Consider the following 18,988-nt stretch of genomic DNA (forward strand, 5'->3'; position numbering starts at 1 on the left):
GGCTCTGGCAAAATGTATGTGCGAATGGAACTCTGGAATGAATTTACATACAGTACATACATCACAGGTGGTGTGTATTTAGCAGATCGCTATTAACGTACCTTAGGGGTGAAACTAATTTCCCAGCCATCAATAGCAAACACTGGGGGTTCCCACTGCACCTCCACTGAGGTCTGAGTCACATTTTTAAACTGCAGTCCTGTTGGTGGGGAGATATCTGAAAACAATGGACACCTGAGTTACAAGAAGAGAGATAACAAGAAGCACATGCAACACAGCACAACATAACACACGCATTGGTGCGTTAAGGTGGCACAGTGGTTAGCATTACTGCCTCACAACACTGTGTCATTAGTTAAATTCTATCCGAGGACTTCTTTGTATGGAATTTATATGTAACCATAGTGTGTTTGTGTCTATGTGGCAGCGGGAGCGGAGTGTGTGTGTGTGTGCGGAGGGGGGAGGGTAAGGGTTTTTGGAATGTAATGGAGCAGGGAGTTGGGGGGGGGGGGGGGGGGCAGGAGAAAGAGGGTGCAGGGCCAGACAGTGTCTGGCAAACTAAGGGTCTGGCAAACTTAGTTTGCCAGCTAAGGTCACCTATTTTGCATTATTAATAATAAATAAATAAATAAATAAATAAATAGGTACATATAGAAAATTGTAGCTGTGCTCCTCATGATGTTTAATATAGAAAATTGAAGCTGTGTTCCTCATGATGTTTAATATAGAAAATTGTAGCTGTGTTCCTCATGATGTTTAATGAAGTGGTGACAACAATGCACTATAATTAAAGAGACAAATGCTGTAAAGACTCCTTGCAGAATTTCTTTGGTATAAATATAGCGGAACCTTACAGGCTCAGATAATCAGATTCAAAGGAAGAACTGAAGTGTTAAAAGACTAAAACGCAAGAAAATCTTGTTGCTCTGTATTGTATTCATGAAAGAGGACGATACTGTATGTAAAACTTTTGCATAATCACTCAGAACACAGATAAGGAAGGTTCCACAGTAATTACACACTACATTACAAATACATTGTATAAATATTAACAATATCAAACTGTAAGGGACAACACACTGAAATATACTAAAAGATATTAATAATCTAAGAAAAATGCAGTAGAGTATAACATTGTATTATATAGTTTTGTTATATATGTCTTATATGCTTGTGTTTAGTTGTCTTCAGTTTTTTTGTTTCTTGTAGTACAGGCACCTTTTTTTGTGTAATTGCTAATTCTTACAACCAGTTCCGGAAACAAGAAGTAATCAGTGAAATCATATCAGAAATGAATACAGCATGTATCTGCGCAGCTATCCAGAGTGTAGGTGCTACTAAATCTTATTATAAACCTAGAACTATTTTCAGAGAGTACCGGCACCTTTATTCATAGGAGAGAGCACTGGTTGTCTTTTTAGTACCACAAAAGGTTTTTGCTGAGAAGAGATACTCACGGGTAGACATGGCAATACTGGCCGGCTCACTGGTGATGTCACTAATGACAGAGCAGACGCTGATATTGTACATCGTTCCCGGCTCTAGTTCCCTGATGGTGACAGCGCTCCAGTCTCCTGGCACCCTCTGCTGTAGGCGTTGCTGATTGCCCCACTCTCCTGGCACCGCAGGCTGGTAGGAGATGACATACTCTGTCACTGCAGACGTTCCTTCCCATGTCAGGTCCATCCAGTGGTCGCCCAAAGCTGTCACACTGAAATCCACTGGCGGGGCAACTAGAGGGGAATAGCAGGATGTTAAGTCTGAGGTTTCAGTGAAGAGCTGTGTCTGTGCTATAAAGCCATACATTTACTATGGAATCTGCGTATATAAATCTAATTGTCTGATGTCATTAGGTTAATATGCTTTAGCAGTAGTTTTAGGTCTTGGAGCTACGAGAAAAATATGCATGAAGGTTAGAGATCAAATGGTTGGGGTCTAGCACCTGCCTAGAGCTACCATGGTAACACACAGGAAGAAATGTCCCCTCTATGGTATATACAGGGTTGGGGAGCTTTTATCTTGAATTCCATTATCCGGTAAATTCCAAAAAAAAGAGAAAAAATTATAGGAAAGGAGATAATAATTGTGTCTGCTCTGTGAGTTTTATACACAGACTTGCTCACAGGTGTCTCCTAATACTGGCACATGGGCAATTTGGGAAAGACAGTTTCTTTTTTAAACGTACAGTAATTTATAATATTTTTGCCATTTTGCAACAAATCATACAAAACATGATTATCAATAAAGCACAAGTATTCCAATTTCTAAATCTCATACCTTCATGGAGTATGGACCTTATTCAGCTTCAGCTGCAGTTTTGCTAATTACTGTCATGCAATCGCATTTCTCTGTCTGTGTACACACAGTGCGGGCTCTGCGCATGCGCACTGTGCCAATATTCGGGGAAATGCGATCGCATCTCAAATGCGATCCAACCCGAATAAGGCTCTATATTAGAAGTTATTAAGGAGCTCATAGCTGTATGAAAGCATAATTGAAAGCCATGTGCCTTCATACAGTTTACAGGGTTCTGAAGTGGCTTATATATTTCTTATTATTCATGCAGTAGGATGTACATTGGGGGAGCTGTATCCAGCAGTGAAAAGAGTGGACAAGTGGAGAAGTTGTCCTTAGCAACCAATCAGCTAATACCTGTGACGTGCATTGAGATCAGTCCCTAGGGATGCACTGGCTAGCATCACAGCCACATTTACACACACACACACACACACACACACACACACACACACACACACACACACACACACACACACACACACACACACACACACACCTGATGGTTCATGTGGGCATTATACAAAGGTGTAGCAGTACAGTATATACTGTTACCCTATATATCTAAACAGATAGATAGAAAATAATTATATTTCTCTGACGTCCTAGTGGATGCTGGGAACTCCGTAAGGACCATGGGGAATAGCGGCTCCGCAGGAGACTGGGCACAACTAAAGAAAGCTTTAGGTCACCTGGTGTGCACTGGCTCCTCCCACTATGACCCTCCTCCAAGCCTCAGTTAGATTTTGTGCCCGGCCGAGGTTGGATGCACACTAGGGGCTCTCCTGAGCTTCTAGAAAGAAAGTATATATTTAGGTTTTTTATTTTACAGTGAGACCTGCTGGCAACAGGCTCACTGCAGCGAGGGACTAAGGGGAGAAGAAGTGAACCTACCTGCTTGCAGCTAGCTTGGGCTTCTTAGGCTACTGGACACCATTAGCTCCAGAGGGACCGACCGCATGGAACTGGCCTTGGTGTTCGGTCCCGGAGCCGCGCCGCCGTCCCCCTTACAGAGCCAGAAGTAAGAAGAGGTCCGGAAAATCGGCGGCAGAAGACATCTGTCTTCACCAAGGTAGCGCACAGCACTGCAGCTGTGCGCCATTGCTCCTCATACACACTTCACACTCCGGTCACTGAGGGTGCAGGGCGCTAGGGGGGGGCGCCCTGAGCAGCAATAAAAAGACCTTGGCTGGCAAAAACACCACAATATATAGCCCCAGAGGCTATATATGTGATAATTACCCCTGCCAGAATCCAGAAAAAAGCGGGAGAATAGTCCGCGAAAAAGGGGCGGAGCTATCTCCTTCAGCACACTGGCGCCATTTCTCCCTCACAGCTCCGCTGGAAGGAAGCTCCCTGGCTCTCCCCTGCAGTCTACACTACAGAAAGGGGTAAAAAAGAGAGGTGGGGCACTAAATTTAGGCGCAGTATATATAACAGCAGCTATAGGGGACATAATTCAGTTAGTCCCTGCATTATATAGCGCTCTGGTGTGTGCTGGCATACTCTCACTCTGTCTCCCCAAAGGGCTTTTGTGGGTCCTGTCCTCTGTTAGAGCATTCCCTGTGTGTGTGCGGTGTGTCGGTACGGCTGTGTCGACATGTTTGATGAGGATAATGAGGTGGAGGCGGAGCAGTTGCATATAGAAGGGATGTCACCCCCTGCGGGGCAGACACCTGAGTGGATGGACTTATGGAAGGAATTGCGTGCAAGCGTCGACTCCTTACACAAAAAATTTGACGACATGCCGAATGCGGGACAGCAGGCTTCTCAGCTCGTGCCTGTCCAGGTGTCTCAAAGGGGGGCTCTAAAACGCCCACTACCTCAGATGGCAGACGCGGATGTCGACACGGATACTGACACCAGTGTCGACGACGATGAGTCTAGTCTAATGTCCACTAAGGCCATTTGTTGCATGATTGAAGCAATGAAAGAGGGTGTTACACATTTCTGATATAAACCCAGGTACCACTAAAAAGGGTATTATGTTTGGGGAGAAAAAACTACCTGTAGTCTTTCCCCCATCAGAAGAATTAAATGAAGTGTGTGAAGAAGCGTGGGCTTTCCCTGATAAAAGATTGGTAATCTCTAAGAAGTTACTAATGGCGTTCCCTTTCCCGCCAGAGGATAGGTCACGTTGGGAGACACCACCTAGGGTGGATAAAGCGCTCACACGTTTGTCTAAAAAGGTGGCACTACCGTCTCCGGATACGGACGCCCTCAAGGAACCTGCTGATAGAAAGCAGGAGGCGATCCTGAAGTCTGTGTATACACACTCAGGCATTATACTTAGACCAGCTATTGCGTCAGCATGGATGTGCAGTGCTGCCGCTGCGTGGTCAGATTCCCTGTCAGAAAATATTGACACCCTAGACAGGGACACTATTCTGCTAACCATAGAGCATATAAAAGACTCAGTCTTATACATGAGAGATGCACAGAGGGAGATCTGCCGGCTGGCATCTAAAATAAGTGCACTGTCCATTTCTGCTAGGAGAGGCTTATGGACTCGCCAGTGGACAGGGGATGCAGATTCAAAAAGGCACATGGAAGTTTTGCCTTATAAGGGTGAGGAGTTATTCGGGGATGGTCTCTCGGACCTAGTTTCCACAGCAACTGCTGGGAAGTCAGCATTTTTACCCCATGTTCCCTCACAGCCTAAAAAGGCGCCGTTTTATCAGGTACAGATCTTTCGGACTCAGAAAAACAGGCGTGGAAAAGGCGGGTCCTTTCTGTCCAGAGGCAGAGGTAGGGGAAAAAGGCTGCAACAAACAGCAGGTTCCCAGGAGCAAAAGTCCTCCCCCGCTTCTTCCAAGTCCGCCGTATGACGGTGGGGCTCCACAGACGGAGCCAGGTACGGTGGGGGGCCGCCTCAAAAATTTCAGCGATCAGTGGGCTTGCTCACAGGTGGATCCCTGGATCCTGCAAATAGTATCTCAAGGGTACAAACTGGAATTCGAGGCGTCTCCACCCCACCGGTTCCTAAAATCTGCCTTGCCGACAACTCCCTCAGGCAGGGAGGCTGTGCTAGAGGCAATTCACAAGCTGTATTCCCAGCAGGTGATAGTCAAGGTGCCCCTACTTCAACAAGGACGGGGTTACTATTCCACACTGTTTGTGGTACCGAAACCGGACGGTTCGGTGAGACCCATTTTAAATTTGAAATCCTTGAACACATACATAAAAAAATTCAAGTTCAAGATGGAATCGCTCAGGGCGGTTATTGCAAGCCTGGACGAGGGGGATTACATGGTATCCCTGGACATCAAGGATGCTTACCTGCATGTCCCCATTTACTATCCTCACCAGGAGTACCTCAGATTTGTGGTACAGGATTGCCATTACCAATTCCAGACGCTGCCGTTTGGACTCTCCACGGCACCGAGGGTGTTTACCAAAGTAATGGCGGAAATGATGATACTCCTTCGAAGAAAGGGAGTTTTAATTATCCCGTACTTGGACAATCTCCTAATAAAGGCGAGGTCCAAGGAGCAGTTGTTGGTGGGAGTAGCACTATCTCAGGAGGTGCTACACCAGCACGGTTGGATTCTGAATATTTCAAAATCACAGCTGGTTCCGACGACACGTCTACTGTTCCTGGGTATGATCCTGGACACAGTCCAGAAAAAAGTGTTTCTCCCGGAGGAGAAAGCCAAGGAGCTGTCATCTCTAGTCAGAGACCTCCTGAAACCGAAACAGGTATCGGTGCATCACTGCACGCGGGTCCTGGGAAAGATGGTGGCTTCTTACGAAGCAATTCCTTTCGGCAGGTTCCATGCCAGAATCTTTTAGTGGGACCTGTTGGACCAGTGGTCCGGATCGCATCTTCAGATGCATCGCCTGATAACCCTGTCTCCAAGAACCAGGGTGTCTCTGCTGTGGTGGCTGCAGAGTGCCCATCTTCTAGAGGGCCGCAGATTCGGCATACAGGACTGGGTCCTGGTGACCACGGATGCCAGCCTTCGGGGCTGGGGGGCAGTCACACAGGGAAGAAACTTCCAAGGACTATGGTCGAGTCAGGAGACTTCCCTACACATAAATATTCTGGAACTAAGGGCCATTTACAACGCCCTAAGTCAGGCAAGGTCTCTGCTTCAAAACCAGCCGGTACTGATCCAGTCAGACAACATCACGGCAGTCGCCCATGTAAATCGACAGGGCGGCACAAGAAGCAGGATGGCAATGGCAGAAGCCACAAGGATTCTCCGATGGGCGGAAAATCACGTACTAGCACTGTCAGCAGTGTTCATTCCGGGAGTGGACAACTGGGAAGCAGACTTTCTCAGCAGGCACGACCTCCACCCGGGAGAGTGGGGACTTCATCCAGAAGTCTTCACGCTGATTGTAAATCGATGGGAACGTCCACAAGTGGACATGATGGCGTCCCGCCTAAACAAAAAACTAGAGAGATATTGCGCCAGGTCAAGGGACCCTCAGGCGATAGCTGTGGACGCTCTGGTGACACCGTGGGTGTACCAGTCAGTTTATGTGTTCCCTCCTCTGCCTCTCATACCAAGGGTACTGAGAATAATAAGAAAACGAGGAGTAAGAACAATACTCGTGGTTCCGGATTGGCCAAGACGAGCGTGGTACCCGGAACTTCAAGAGATGATCTCAGAGGACCCAAGGCCTCTGCCGCTCAGACAGGACCTGCTGCAGCAGGGGCCCTGTCTGTTCCAAGACTTACCGCGGCTGCGTTTGACGGCATGGCGGTTGAACGCCGGATCCTGAAGGAAAAGGGCATTCCGGAGGAAGTCATTCCTACGCTGATTAAAGCCAGGAAAGATGTAACTGCAAAGCATTATCACCGCATATGGCGGAAATATGTTGCTTGGTGTGAGGCCGAAAAGGCCCCAACAGAGGAATTTCAACTAGGTCGATTTTTGCATTTCCTACAAACTCGGCTCTGTCGATTTTCTTCCAGAAAGAACTGGCTTCATTGCCTGAAGTTCAGACATTTGTGAAGGGAGTGCTGCATATTCAGCCCCCGTTTGTGCCTCCAGTGGCACCTTGGGATCTCAACGTGGTGTTGAGTTTCTTAAAATCACATTGATTTGAGCCACTTAAAACCGTGGATCTAAAATATCTCACGTGGAAAGTGGTCATGTTATTGGCCTTGGCTTCGGCCAGGCGTGTGTCAGAATTGGCGGCTTTGTCGTGTAAAAGCCCTTATCTGATTTTCCATATGGATAGGGCAGAATTGAGGACTCGTCCTCAGTTTCTCCCTAAGGTGGTATCAGCTTTTCACTTGAACCAACCTATTGTGGTGCCTGCGGCTACTAGGGACTTGGAGGATTCCAAGTTGCTGGACGTAGTCAGGGCCTTGAAAATTTATGTTTCCAGGACGGCTGGAGTCAGGAAAACTGACTCGCTATTTATCCTGTATGCACCCAACAAACTGGGTGCTCCTGCTTCTAAGCAGACTATTGCTCGCTGGATTTGTAGCACAATTCAGCAGGCGCATTCTGCGGCTGGACTGCCGCATCCTAAATCAGTAAAAGCCCATTCCACAAGGAAGGTGGGCTCATCTTGGGCGGCTGCCCGAGGGGTCTCGGCTTTACAACTTTGCCGAGCTGCTACTTGGTCAGGGGCAAACACGTTTGCAAAATTCTACAGATTTGATACCCTGGCTGAGGAGGACCTGGAGTTCTCTCATTCGGTGCTGCAGAGTCATCCGCACTCTCCCGCCCGTTTGGGAGCTTTGGTATAATCCCCATGGTCCTTACGGAGTTCCCAGCATCCACTAAGATTTTACTCACCGGTAAATCTATTTCTCGTAGTCCGTAGTGGATGCTGGGCGTCCGTCCCAAGTGCGGATTGTCTGCAATACTTGTACATAGTTACTGTTAACTAAAGGGTTATTGTTGAGCCATCTGTTGAGAGGCTCAGTTGTTTTCATACTGTTAAACTGGGTATTGTATCACGAGTTATACAGTGTGATTGGTGTGGCTTGTAAGAGTCTTACCCGGGATTCAAAATCCTTCCTTATTATGTCAGCTCGTCCGGGCACAGTGTCCTAACTGAGGCTTGGAGGAGGGTCATAGTGGGAGGAGCCAGTGCACACCAGGTGACCTAAAGCTTTCTTTAGTTGTGCCCAGTCTCCTGCGGAGCCGCTATTCCCCATGGTCCTTACGGAGTTCCCAGCATCCACTACGGACTACGAGAAATAGATTTACCGGTGAGTAAAATCTTATTTTTTCTCTTCTTACAAACTAATAATATGAGAACCGTTTGTTGCAGAAAAGTTGTAGGTAGAAGAGGTGCTTACCCTAAAATAACATTAGAACCTCTGCAGAAGCAGCTTAACATTTGTTGGGCACTAATTGCTTTATCCCCGTGGCAGGCGGGAATGTTGTCCACAGGAGGGGAGTGTGCCCCCCTTGCCCAGCAGCCACTCACCAGCAGGGGCGGATTGGGAACAAAAAGCGTCCCTGGAAAAATTTGTACAGGTTGAGTCTCCCTTATCCAAAATGCTTGGGACCAGAGGAATTTTGGATATGGGATTTTTCCGTATTTTGGAATAATTGCATACCATAATGAGATATCATGGCGATGGGACCTAAGTCTAAGCTCAGAATTGATTTATGTTTCATATACACCTTATACTCACAGCCTGAGGGTAATTTTAGCCAATATTTTTTATAACTTTGTGCATTAAACAAAGTGTGTCTACATTCACACAATTCATTTATGTTTCATATACACCTTATACACACAGCCTGAAGGTCATTTAATACAATATTTTTAATAACTTTGTGTATTAAACAAAGTTTGTGTACATTGAGCCACAGAAAACAAAGATTTCACTATCTCACTCTCACTCAAAAAAGTCTGTATTTCGGAATATTCCGTATTTCGGAATATTTGGATATGGGATACTCAACCTGTACTAGTGGCCCCACATGGGCAGCACCAGAGGTGTAAGGTCTAGCCATGGGCCATGGCAGCAGCACCCTCCCCCCAAGACTTTCCAAATAGTGGACATGTCCTGCATCAAGGGGGAAGTTGAAAAAAAATTAAATTAAATATTATTAGCATATTATATGATACACCTTCAGAATTTAGGAAACTATATCATTCTTTAGAAAGATATATTTTCTTGCTTATTACACCAAACGTATCCCAATCACTATTCACTCAATCTTATATGTCAGTCAAGCAGGCAGACAGAGCATACACTAGATCATCTGCAATCACAGGCTAAGTGGCAAAGTCATTTTCATATATGCTAATTATTTTGCATCTTATTCATTATGTCTATAAAAAGGACCATGTGTCCTCAAACAAAACAGGCCCCACGGGTGCGTCGGCCCACCGGGAATCTTCCCTGTGAACCCTATGGCCAATCCGCCTCTGCTCACCAGTATGTTCCCCTGCATTTTAGCTGACTTGATAATCAGCTTCGGTTATGACTAAAACCAAGTTGGGGACCTCTGATGTCACCAGGGGGAGAAGCAAGGCCAAAACATTGTAAAGGGAGTAGTTGTTGGCGTGGATAGTGAAAGTACTATCCCGCCGCCCTTACTCCTCCCCCTGACGTCAGAGGTTCTTTAGCCCACTTGGTTCTATAATCTACCAATCAGCTTTACCTTTATGCTAGCTGCTTCTGGTTGTGTGCTGGGGAACTTCCTGGATAGGTCACCTGACACTTCACCAAGCCACGCCCCCCTCAGTAAGGCAGATCTATAGCTGCCTCTCCTTGTGCTGTATGCAGTAATATTGGCAACAGTGTGTCCCGCCCCCAGCTCCAGGTACTGTCTGACTATCACAGAGGGGAGGCTGAGTTCAGAGCTGCCTCACCTTTGCTCTCTCTTTGATGGTTGATAGGTGAGGTTCTGCCGCCCTTGCCTATCCAGAACTCATGTCACTGGCTAGAACCTATAATATATTAAGTATGTTCCATAAAATGATAAGTAGAAGCTGATTGTTTTCTATGGACAACTCCTCCACATGTCCTCTTCGCTCATTTAATTGTTTGATACATCTCCCCCAGTATTTCCTATAGTAGACAGATCTCCAATCAGACAAAATGTTGCTTATATGTTATGATGTGATCCATATATCTAGGTGTGTTTTGCACACTGGGACTCATTTAGTAACAGTACAATATTAAATCAGAGCAACCAAACACTTTATTGCCTAACTTGCACTAGACAGATAAAAGCTATTTGCTGATTGGAAGCAGTAGTTAAAACAAAGTGCAATTAGATGCAGTGTAAGTAAATCATTCCTACTGACAACTACAGTACGACCAGTGGCGGAACCAGCGAGCGGTGGGCCCATGTGCGACAAAATGGCTTGCCCCCCCCCCCATCCCCCATTCCATCCAAGTCCACCCCCTCCCCCTTGGAGAGGATCTGGTGAGGAAAACCTGCTGAGGGAAGTGGATACCTAGCAACAGTGCCGTAACTAGACATTTTAGCACTGTGTGCAAGAAACGGCATTGGAGCCCCACCCCTGCATGCAAAACAGGGGCAGTGCGCGCCGTAGGCGCGCGCAAAAATACATAGTGGCGTGGCTTCGTGGGGAAGGGGTGTGGCCACAAAATAATACCAATTCATAAAACGGTGCACAGTAGTCTCCATTATTCAAATTACGCCGCACAGTAGCACCACTACACCAGGTAGAGACCCTTTTACACCTTACGGCGGACAGATTCCTCTTTTTACACATTACAGCAGACAGCGTCCCCTTTTTACACATTACGGCAGACAGCGTCCCCCTTTTTTACACATAACGGCAGACAGCGTGCCCTTTTTACACATAACGGCAGACAGCGTGCACTTTTTACACATAACGGCAGACAGCGTCCCCTTTTTACACATAACGGCAGACAGCGTGCCCTTGTTACACATAGCGGCAGACAGCGTACACTTTTTTCACATAACGGCAGACAGCGTGCCCTTGTTAAACATAGCTGCATTACAGCGTACACTTTTTTCACATAACGGCAAACAGCGTGCCCTTGTTACACATTACGGCAGGCAGATTCCCCCTTTTTACACATTGCGGCAGACAGCGTGTCCTTGTTACACATAGCGACAGACAGCGTACACTTTTTTCACATAACGGCAGACAGCGTGCCCTTGTTAAACATAGCGGCAGACAGCATACACTTTTTTCACATAACGGCAGACAGCGTGCCCTTGTTACACATTACGGCAGGCAGATTCCCCCTTTTTACACATTGCGGCAGACAGCGTGTCCTTGTTACACATAGCGGCAGGCAGATTCCCCCTTTTTACACATTGCGGCAAGCAGATTCCCCCTTTTTACACATTGCGGCAGGCAGATTCCCCATTTTTACACATTGCGGCAGGCAGATTTCCCCTTTTTACACATTGCGGCAGGCAGATTCCCCATTTTTACACATTGCGGCAGGCAGATTCCCCGTTTTTACACATTGCGGCAGGCAGATTTCCCGTTTTTACACATTGCGGCACACAGTCCCCCTTTTTTGTAGGAAAGAAAGGAAAAGAGAAAGAAAGAAAGAAAGAAAGAAAGAAAGAGAAAGAAAGAAAGAAAGAAAGAAAGAAAGAAAGAAAGAAAGAAAGAAAGAAAGAAAGAAAGAAGAATTATACTTACCCTCTCCGCTGGCTCAGGCTCCTCGGTGCAGCGTCAGACGATTCCCGGGCAGGAGAGAAGGAGGAGGAGGGAGGTGGAGGAGGGAGCCGCAGCAGCGCTGTGTCATTGGTGGAGGCGCTGCTGCTGCAGCCCCTCTGCTTCACTATAGGCTGTTCTCGGAAGACAGCCTATAATGAAGCAGAGGGGCAGCAGCAGCAGCGCCTCCACCAGTAACAAAGCGCTGCTGCGGCTCCCTCCTCCACCTCCCTCCTCCTCCTTCCCCCGTCCGTGCCGCTGCTCCTCTCCTCTGTGGGCGGCTGTGCGCTGCGGGCAGCGGTTGCCCGCAGCGCACAGCGGCATGTAATGAGTCAATTTGACTCATTACATGCTTGGGCCCCTGGACAGAGGCGGGCCCCAGTGCAACGCACTGCTTGCACTGGCGGTAGTTCCGCCTCTGAGTACGACTTCTAACAAGTCATGTGATACAAGACACATTGCTACTTTCAAAATATAAATGATGAAATCACCACTCATCAAATATATGTGTACATTTATAATATATATATATATTCACTTGTGTTTTATAAGCTTTTCCAAAATAAATCAGCGGCTGGCAAATAGGTGACAGTGGTAGAAAATAGGATTTTAATACCTACCGGTAAATCCTTTTCTCTTAGTCCGTAGAGGATGCTGGGGATGCTTCAAGAACCATGGGGTTATAGACAGGATCCGCAGGAGACATGGGCACTTTAAGACTTTAAATGGGTGTGAACTGGCTCCTCCGTCTATGCCCCTCCTCCAGACTCCAGTTATAGGAACTGTGCCCAGGGAGACGGACATTTCGAGGAAAAGGATTTGTTTAACGTTTTTAACTAAGGTGAGATACATACCAGCTCACACCTCAAACCACGCCGTACAACATGGCATTCAATAACAACGCATGCAACGGCATGACCAAACAACAGTCACAGACTGACTGAACTTAACATGAGCGTAACTACAACCAAACTGCAGATACAGCCCGCACTGGGACGGGTGCCCAGCATCCTCTACGGACTAAGAGAAAAGGATTTACCGGTAGGTATTAAAATCCTATTTTCTCATACGTCCTAGAGGATGCTGGGGATGCTTCAAGAACCATGGGGTTTATACCAAAGCTCTGGAACGGGCGGGAGAGTGCGGATGACTCAGCAGCACCGATTGACCAAACAAGAGGTCCTCCTCAGCCAGGGTATCAAACTTGTAAAACTTTGCAAAGGTGTTTGATCCTGACCAAGTCGCCGCTCGGCAAAGCTGTAATGCTGAGACCCCCCAGGCAGCCACCCAGGATGAGACAACCTTTCTGGTAGAATGGGCCTTCACAGATTTTGGTAACGGCAATCCTGCCGTAAGGTGAGCTTGCTGAATCGCATTACAGATCCAACGTGCAATAGTCTGCTTGGAAGCAGGAGCCCCAATCTTGTTGGGAGCTGACAGGACAAACAGCCTCTGTTTTCCTAATTTGAGCCGTTCTGGCGACATAGAATTTCAAAGCTCTGACCACATCGAGAGACTTTGATTCCGCCAAGGCGTCAGTAGCCACAGGCACCACAATAGGCTGGTTTACGTGAAACGATGAAACCACCTTTGGCAAAAATTGCTGACGAGTTCTCAACTCCGCTCTATCAGCATGGAAGATTAAATAGGGACTTTTGTGAGACAAAGCCGCCAATTTAGAGACCCGCCTTGCGGAAGCCAAGACCAACAACATGACTACCTTCCAAGTAAGGAACTTTAACTTAACCTTACGCAAAGGTTCAAACCAATGAGATTGCAGAAACTGCAACACCACATTCAGACCCCAAGGCGCCACGGGGGGCACAAAGGGAGGATGGATGTGTAGTACGCCTTTCACGAAGGTCTGAACTTCTGGAAGGGAGGCCAATTCTTTCTGAAAGAAAATTGATAAGGCTGAAATTTGCACTTTAATTGAGCCCAACTTCAGGCCCGCATCCACACCAGCTTGTAAAAAATGGAGCAAACTCCCCAGCTGAAATTCCTCCGTAGGAGCCTTCTTGGATTCACACCAAGACACATATTTCCTCCAAATACGGTGGTAATGCTTTGCTGTTACTTCTTTTCTAGCCTGAAGAAGTGTGGGAATGACTTCACTGGGAATACCCTTCCGGGCTAGGATTTGGCGCTCAACCGCCATGCCATCAAACGCAGCCGCGGTAAGTCTTGATACACGCACGGACCCTGTTGTAACAGGTCCTCTTGAAGAGGAAGCGGCCAGGGATCTTCTATGAGCAACTCCTGAAGATCTGGATACCAGGCCCTCCTTGGCCAGTCTGGAACAATGAGTATCGCCTGAACCCTTGTTCTTCTTATGATCTTTATCACCTTTGGAATGAGTGGAAGTGGAGGGAACACATATACCGACGGAAACACCCACGGTGTCACCAGGGCGTCCATCGCTTGAGGGTCCCTTGACCTGGAACAATATCTCTGAAGTCTCTTGTTGAGGCGGGACGCCATCATGTCTATTTGAGGAATTCCCCAACGACTTGTCACTTCTGCAAAGACCTCTTGATGAAGACCCCACTCTCCTGGATGGAGATCGTGTCTGCTGAGGAAGTCTGCTTCCCAGTTGTCCATTCCTGGAATGAAGACCGCTGACAGAGCGCTTGCATGTTTATCCGCCCAGCAAAGAATTCTCGTGGCCTCGGCCATTGCCGCTCTGCTCCTTGTTCCGCCCTGATGGTTTATGTACGCCACTGCTGTTATGTTGTCTGACTGAATCAAGACGGGCAGACCGCGAAGATGATCCGCTTGCAGAATGCCGTTGTAAATGGCCCTTAATTCCAGAATGTTTATGTGCAGACAAGCTTCCTGGCTTGACCATTTTCCCTGAAAATTTCTCCCCTGTGTGACTGCTCCCGAGCCTCGGAGACTTGCATCTATGGTCACCAGGATCCAATCCTGAATCCCAAACCTGCGTCCCTCCAGAAGGTGAGAACTGTGCAGCCACCACAGAAGGGAGATCCTGGTCCTGGAAGATAGGAATATTTTCCGGTGCATGTCCAGGTGAGACCCGGACCACTTGTCCAGCAGGTCCCACTGAAACACCCTGGCATGGAACCTGCCATACTGAATGGCCTCGTAGGCCGCCACCATCTTCCCCAGCAACCGAATGCATTGAAGAATCGACACTCTTGCCAGTTTCAGAATCTGTTTTACCATGTTCTGTATTTCCAGAGCCTTTTCCACTGGAAGAAAAACTCTCTGTAATTCTGTATCCAGAATCATACCCAGGAAGGCCAACCGTGTCGTCGGAACCAGCCGTGATTTTGGCAAGTTTAGGAGCCAACCATGTTGTTGCAGAATCGTCAGAGAGAGTGCAACGTTTTTCAGTAATTGTTCCTTGGATCTTGCCTTTATCAGGAGATCGTCCAAGTATGGGATAATTGTGACTCCCTGCTTGCGCAGGAAAACCATCATTTCTGCCATAACCTTGTTGAAAATCCTCGGAGCCGTGGACAGACCAAACGGCAACGTCTGAAATTGGTAATGACAATCCTGAACAGCAAACCTCAGGTATGCCTGATGTGGAGGATATATGGGAACGTGTAAGTAGGCATCCTTTGTGTCGACCGACACCATAAAATCTCCCTCCTCCAGACTGGAGATCACTGCTCGGAGAGATTCTATCTTGAATTTGAATCTTTTTAGAAAGAAATTGAGAGATTTTAGGTTCAGAATCGGTCTGACGAGCCATCCGGCTTCGGTACCACGAACAAACTCGAATAAAAACCCTCCCCCTGTTGTGACGGGGGTACCGTGACAATGACTTGATTTTGACACAGCTTTAGTATCGCAGCGCATACCACCTCTCTTTCTGGAAGAGAAACTAGCAAGGCAGATTTGAAAAATCGGTGAGGGGGCATGTCCTGAAACTCTAATTTGTACCCTTGGTCTACTATTTCTAATATCTAAGAATCCAGGTCCGAGTGCACTCTTCAGTGCAGTCTTCACTGACTGAAGAGCCTCAGACGTGCCCCCACTGGTGCGGACTCCCGCAGAGGAGCCCCAGCGTCATGCGGTGGATTTGGTAGAAGCCGGAGAGGACTTCTGCTCTTGGGAACTTGCCACAGCCAGTGACCTTTTTCCCCTTCCTCTTCCTCTCGCAGCAAGGAAGGAGGAGCCTCGTCCTATCTTGTATTTATTGGGCTGAAAGGACTGCATCTAATAGTGGGGTGTTTTCTTCTGTTGTGCAGCAACATAAGGTAAAAATGACGACTTACCCACGGTAGCCGTAGATACCAGGTCAGTGAGGCCGTCACCAAACAAGACACTACCGTTAAACGGTAACGACTCCATCGCCTTCTTAGAGTCAGCATCAGCATTCCATTGATGAATCCACAATGCTCTCCTTGCCGAGACTGCCATGGCAGTGGCCCTTGATCTCAAAAGGCCAATATCCCTTACAGCGTCTTTTAAATATGCTGCAGCGTCCCTGATATGACCCAGAGTCAAAAGCACATTATCCCTGTCTAGGGTATCTATCTCAGATGACAAGTTATCTGCCCACTTTTCAATAGCGCTACTCACCCATGCCGAAGCAACGGCAGGCCTGAGTAGCGAACCTGTAGTGACATAAATGGATTTTAGTGTATTTTCCTGCTTACGATCCGCAGGATCCCTTAGGGTTGCCATGTCAGGAGACGGAAGCGCCACCTTTTTGGATAGACGCGATAAAGCTTTGTCAACCGAGGGGGTTGACTCCCACTTTTCCCTGTCCCCAAAAGGAAACGGATATGCCACTGGAATTCTTTTGGGAACCTGTATCTTCTTGTCAGGATTTTCCCAAGCCTTTTCAAAAAGAGCGTTCAGTTCATGAGAGGGAGGAAACGTTACCTCAGGTTTCTTTCCTTTATACATACAGACCCTAGTATCAGGGACAGCAGGGTCCTCTGTTATATGCAACACTTCTTTTATTGCCACAATCATGTACTGAATGCTCTTAGCCAGTTTTGGATTCAATCTGGCATCACTATAGTCGACACTGGAATCAGAGTCCGTGTCGGTATCTGTATCTGCTATCTGGGTAAAAGCACGTTTCTGTGACCCCGAAGGGGTCTGAGCTTGTGACAATGCATCCTCCATGGATTTTCTCCATGTCTGGTTCTTAGACTCAGATTTGTCAAACCTCTTAGACAACCGAGTCACATTTGCATTCACAACACTCAACATATTTACCCAATCGTCCGTCGGCGGTGCCGACACGGTCACTCTCACAGTCTTTTCTGTCCCCACTCCAGCCTCCTCCTGGGAAGAGCACTCAGACATGTCAACACACACGTACCGACACCCACAACCACACTGGGGCTATAGGAGACAGACCCACAACAAAGCCTGTTAGATAGACACAGAGGGAGTTCTGCCAGCTCACAACCCAGCGCCTATCCCGGTACTGAGGCGAGTAAAAAGACTGCCCAGACCTGTTAGCGCTTTATATTATATATCAATTAGCACCAAATCACTTGTGCCCCCCCATTTTGCACCCTGTTACTTGCACAGCAGTGTGGAGGTCAGGGCCAGCGTCTCTGCAGCTTCTGTGAAGAGAAAATGGCTCAGAGTTGTGTGGGCTAAGCCCCGCCCACTACATGGCGTGCTTCAGTCCCGCTTAAATTTATATTTATACTGGCGGGGGTCCCTTAACTAGTGCCTAGGCACTGTTTTAACTTATGCCAGTCGCTATTTGAGGTCTTTCATGCTGCCCAGGGCGCCCCCCCTGCGCCCTGCACCTTGCAGTGCCGTGTTATGTGTGGGAGCATGGCGCACAGCGCGGCCGCTGCGCGGTACCTCAAACGCGTCTTCTGCCGTCACTGAAGTCTTCTGATCTTCTCATACTCACCCGGCTTCTGTCTTCCAGCTCTGTGAGGGGGGTGACGGCGCGGCTCCGGGAACAAGCAGCTAGGCGGACCAAGTGGTCGAACCCTCTGGAGCTAATGGTGTCCAGTAGCCTAAGAAGCAGACCCTTTGAACTCAGAGAAGTAGGCCTGCTTCTCTCCCCTCAGTCCCACGATGCAGGGAGCCTGTTGCCAGCAGGTCTCCCTGAAAATAATAAACCAGACAAAAGTCTTTTTCCGAGAAACTTAGGAGAGCTCCTAAGTGTGTGACCAGTCTCTCTGGGCACAGAATCTAACTGGAGTCTGGAGGAAGGGCATAGAGGGAGGAGCCAGTTCACATCCATTTAAAGTCTTAAAGTGCCCATGTCTCCTGCGGATCCCGTCTATACCCTCATGGTTCTTGAAGCATCCCCAGCATCCTCTAGGACGTATGAGAAATAACTTTGTTTTCACCTAGAACATTGGTTCCCAAACTAGGGTTCCTCGGCGCACTTGTAGGGGTGCCTTGGATTGGTGGTCCAGGACCCACTCAAATCATTTATGCGATAGGCAGAACCAGTGCTAGCAGCTGCCAATCATAAAACATGTGGACATTTAGAAATTAATCCTGTCCCTCACCACATAACTGAACCTGGGGATGCCATATAAACACAATTTACCTTATTTAATATATATATTTTTTTAATATCCCAATAAGAAACATTTTGCTGTGAAAAAAATTCTGATACTCTAGGTCGCCATGACTAAAAAAAAGTTTGGTAACCACTAACCACTAACCACCTTAGATCTGAGCCTAACTAGCCCATAACTTACTGAAACATGTTAGTCACCGAGTAGAAAACTGCCTGATTATGGTGGTCATTCCGAGTTGATCGCTCGCTAGCACTTTTTAGCAGCCGTGCAAACTCTATGCCGCCGCCCACTGGGAGTGTATTTTAGCTTAGCAGAAGAGCGAACGAATGGATTACAGACCGGCTACAAAGTTTTTCTGTGCAGTTTCAGAGTAGCTCAAAACCTACTCAGCGCTTGCGATCACTTCAGACTATTCAGTTCCTGTTTTGACGTCACACATTCGCCCAGCGTTCGCCCAGCCACGCCTGCATTTTTCCTCACACTCCCTGAAAACGGTCAGTTGACACCCAGAAACGCCCTCTTCCTGTCAATCACTCTGCGGCCAGCAGTGCGACTGAAATGCTTCGCTAGACCCTGTGCAAAACTACATCGTTCATTGTGCCTGT

General features: G+C 47.6%; 1 protein-coding gene across 2 annotated transcripts in view; it reads right to left on the reverse strand.

Annotated features, from left to right (window-relative positions):
- TNR (tenascin R) overlaps nucleotides 1–18,988 on the reverse strand; it is a 765,126-nt gene that overhangs the window by 275,035 nt on the left and 471,103 nt on the right. For both annotated transcript variants that reach the window (XM_063939699.1, XM_063939698.1), the window contains exons 4-5: nucleotides 1,458–1,733; nucleotides 102–217 (exon numbers count right to left, since the gene is read on the reverse strand). In XM_063939699.1, the coding sequence (XP_063795769.1) occupies nucleotides 102–217; nucleotides 1,458–1,733 (392 nt within the window). The remainder of the gene's footprint in view (nucleotides 1–101; nucleotides 218–1,457; nucleotides 1,734–18,988) is intronic.

This window comes from Pseudophryne corroboree, chromosome 9 (genome assembly GCF_028390025.1).
Source record: "Pseudophryne corroboree isolate aPseCor3 chromosome 9, aPseCor3.hap2, whole genome shotgun sequence".
Lineage (NCBI taxonomy): Eukaryota > Metazoa > Chordata > Amphibia > Anura > Myobatrachidae > Pseudophryne > Pseudophryne corroboree.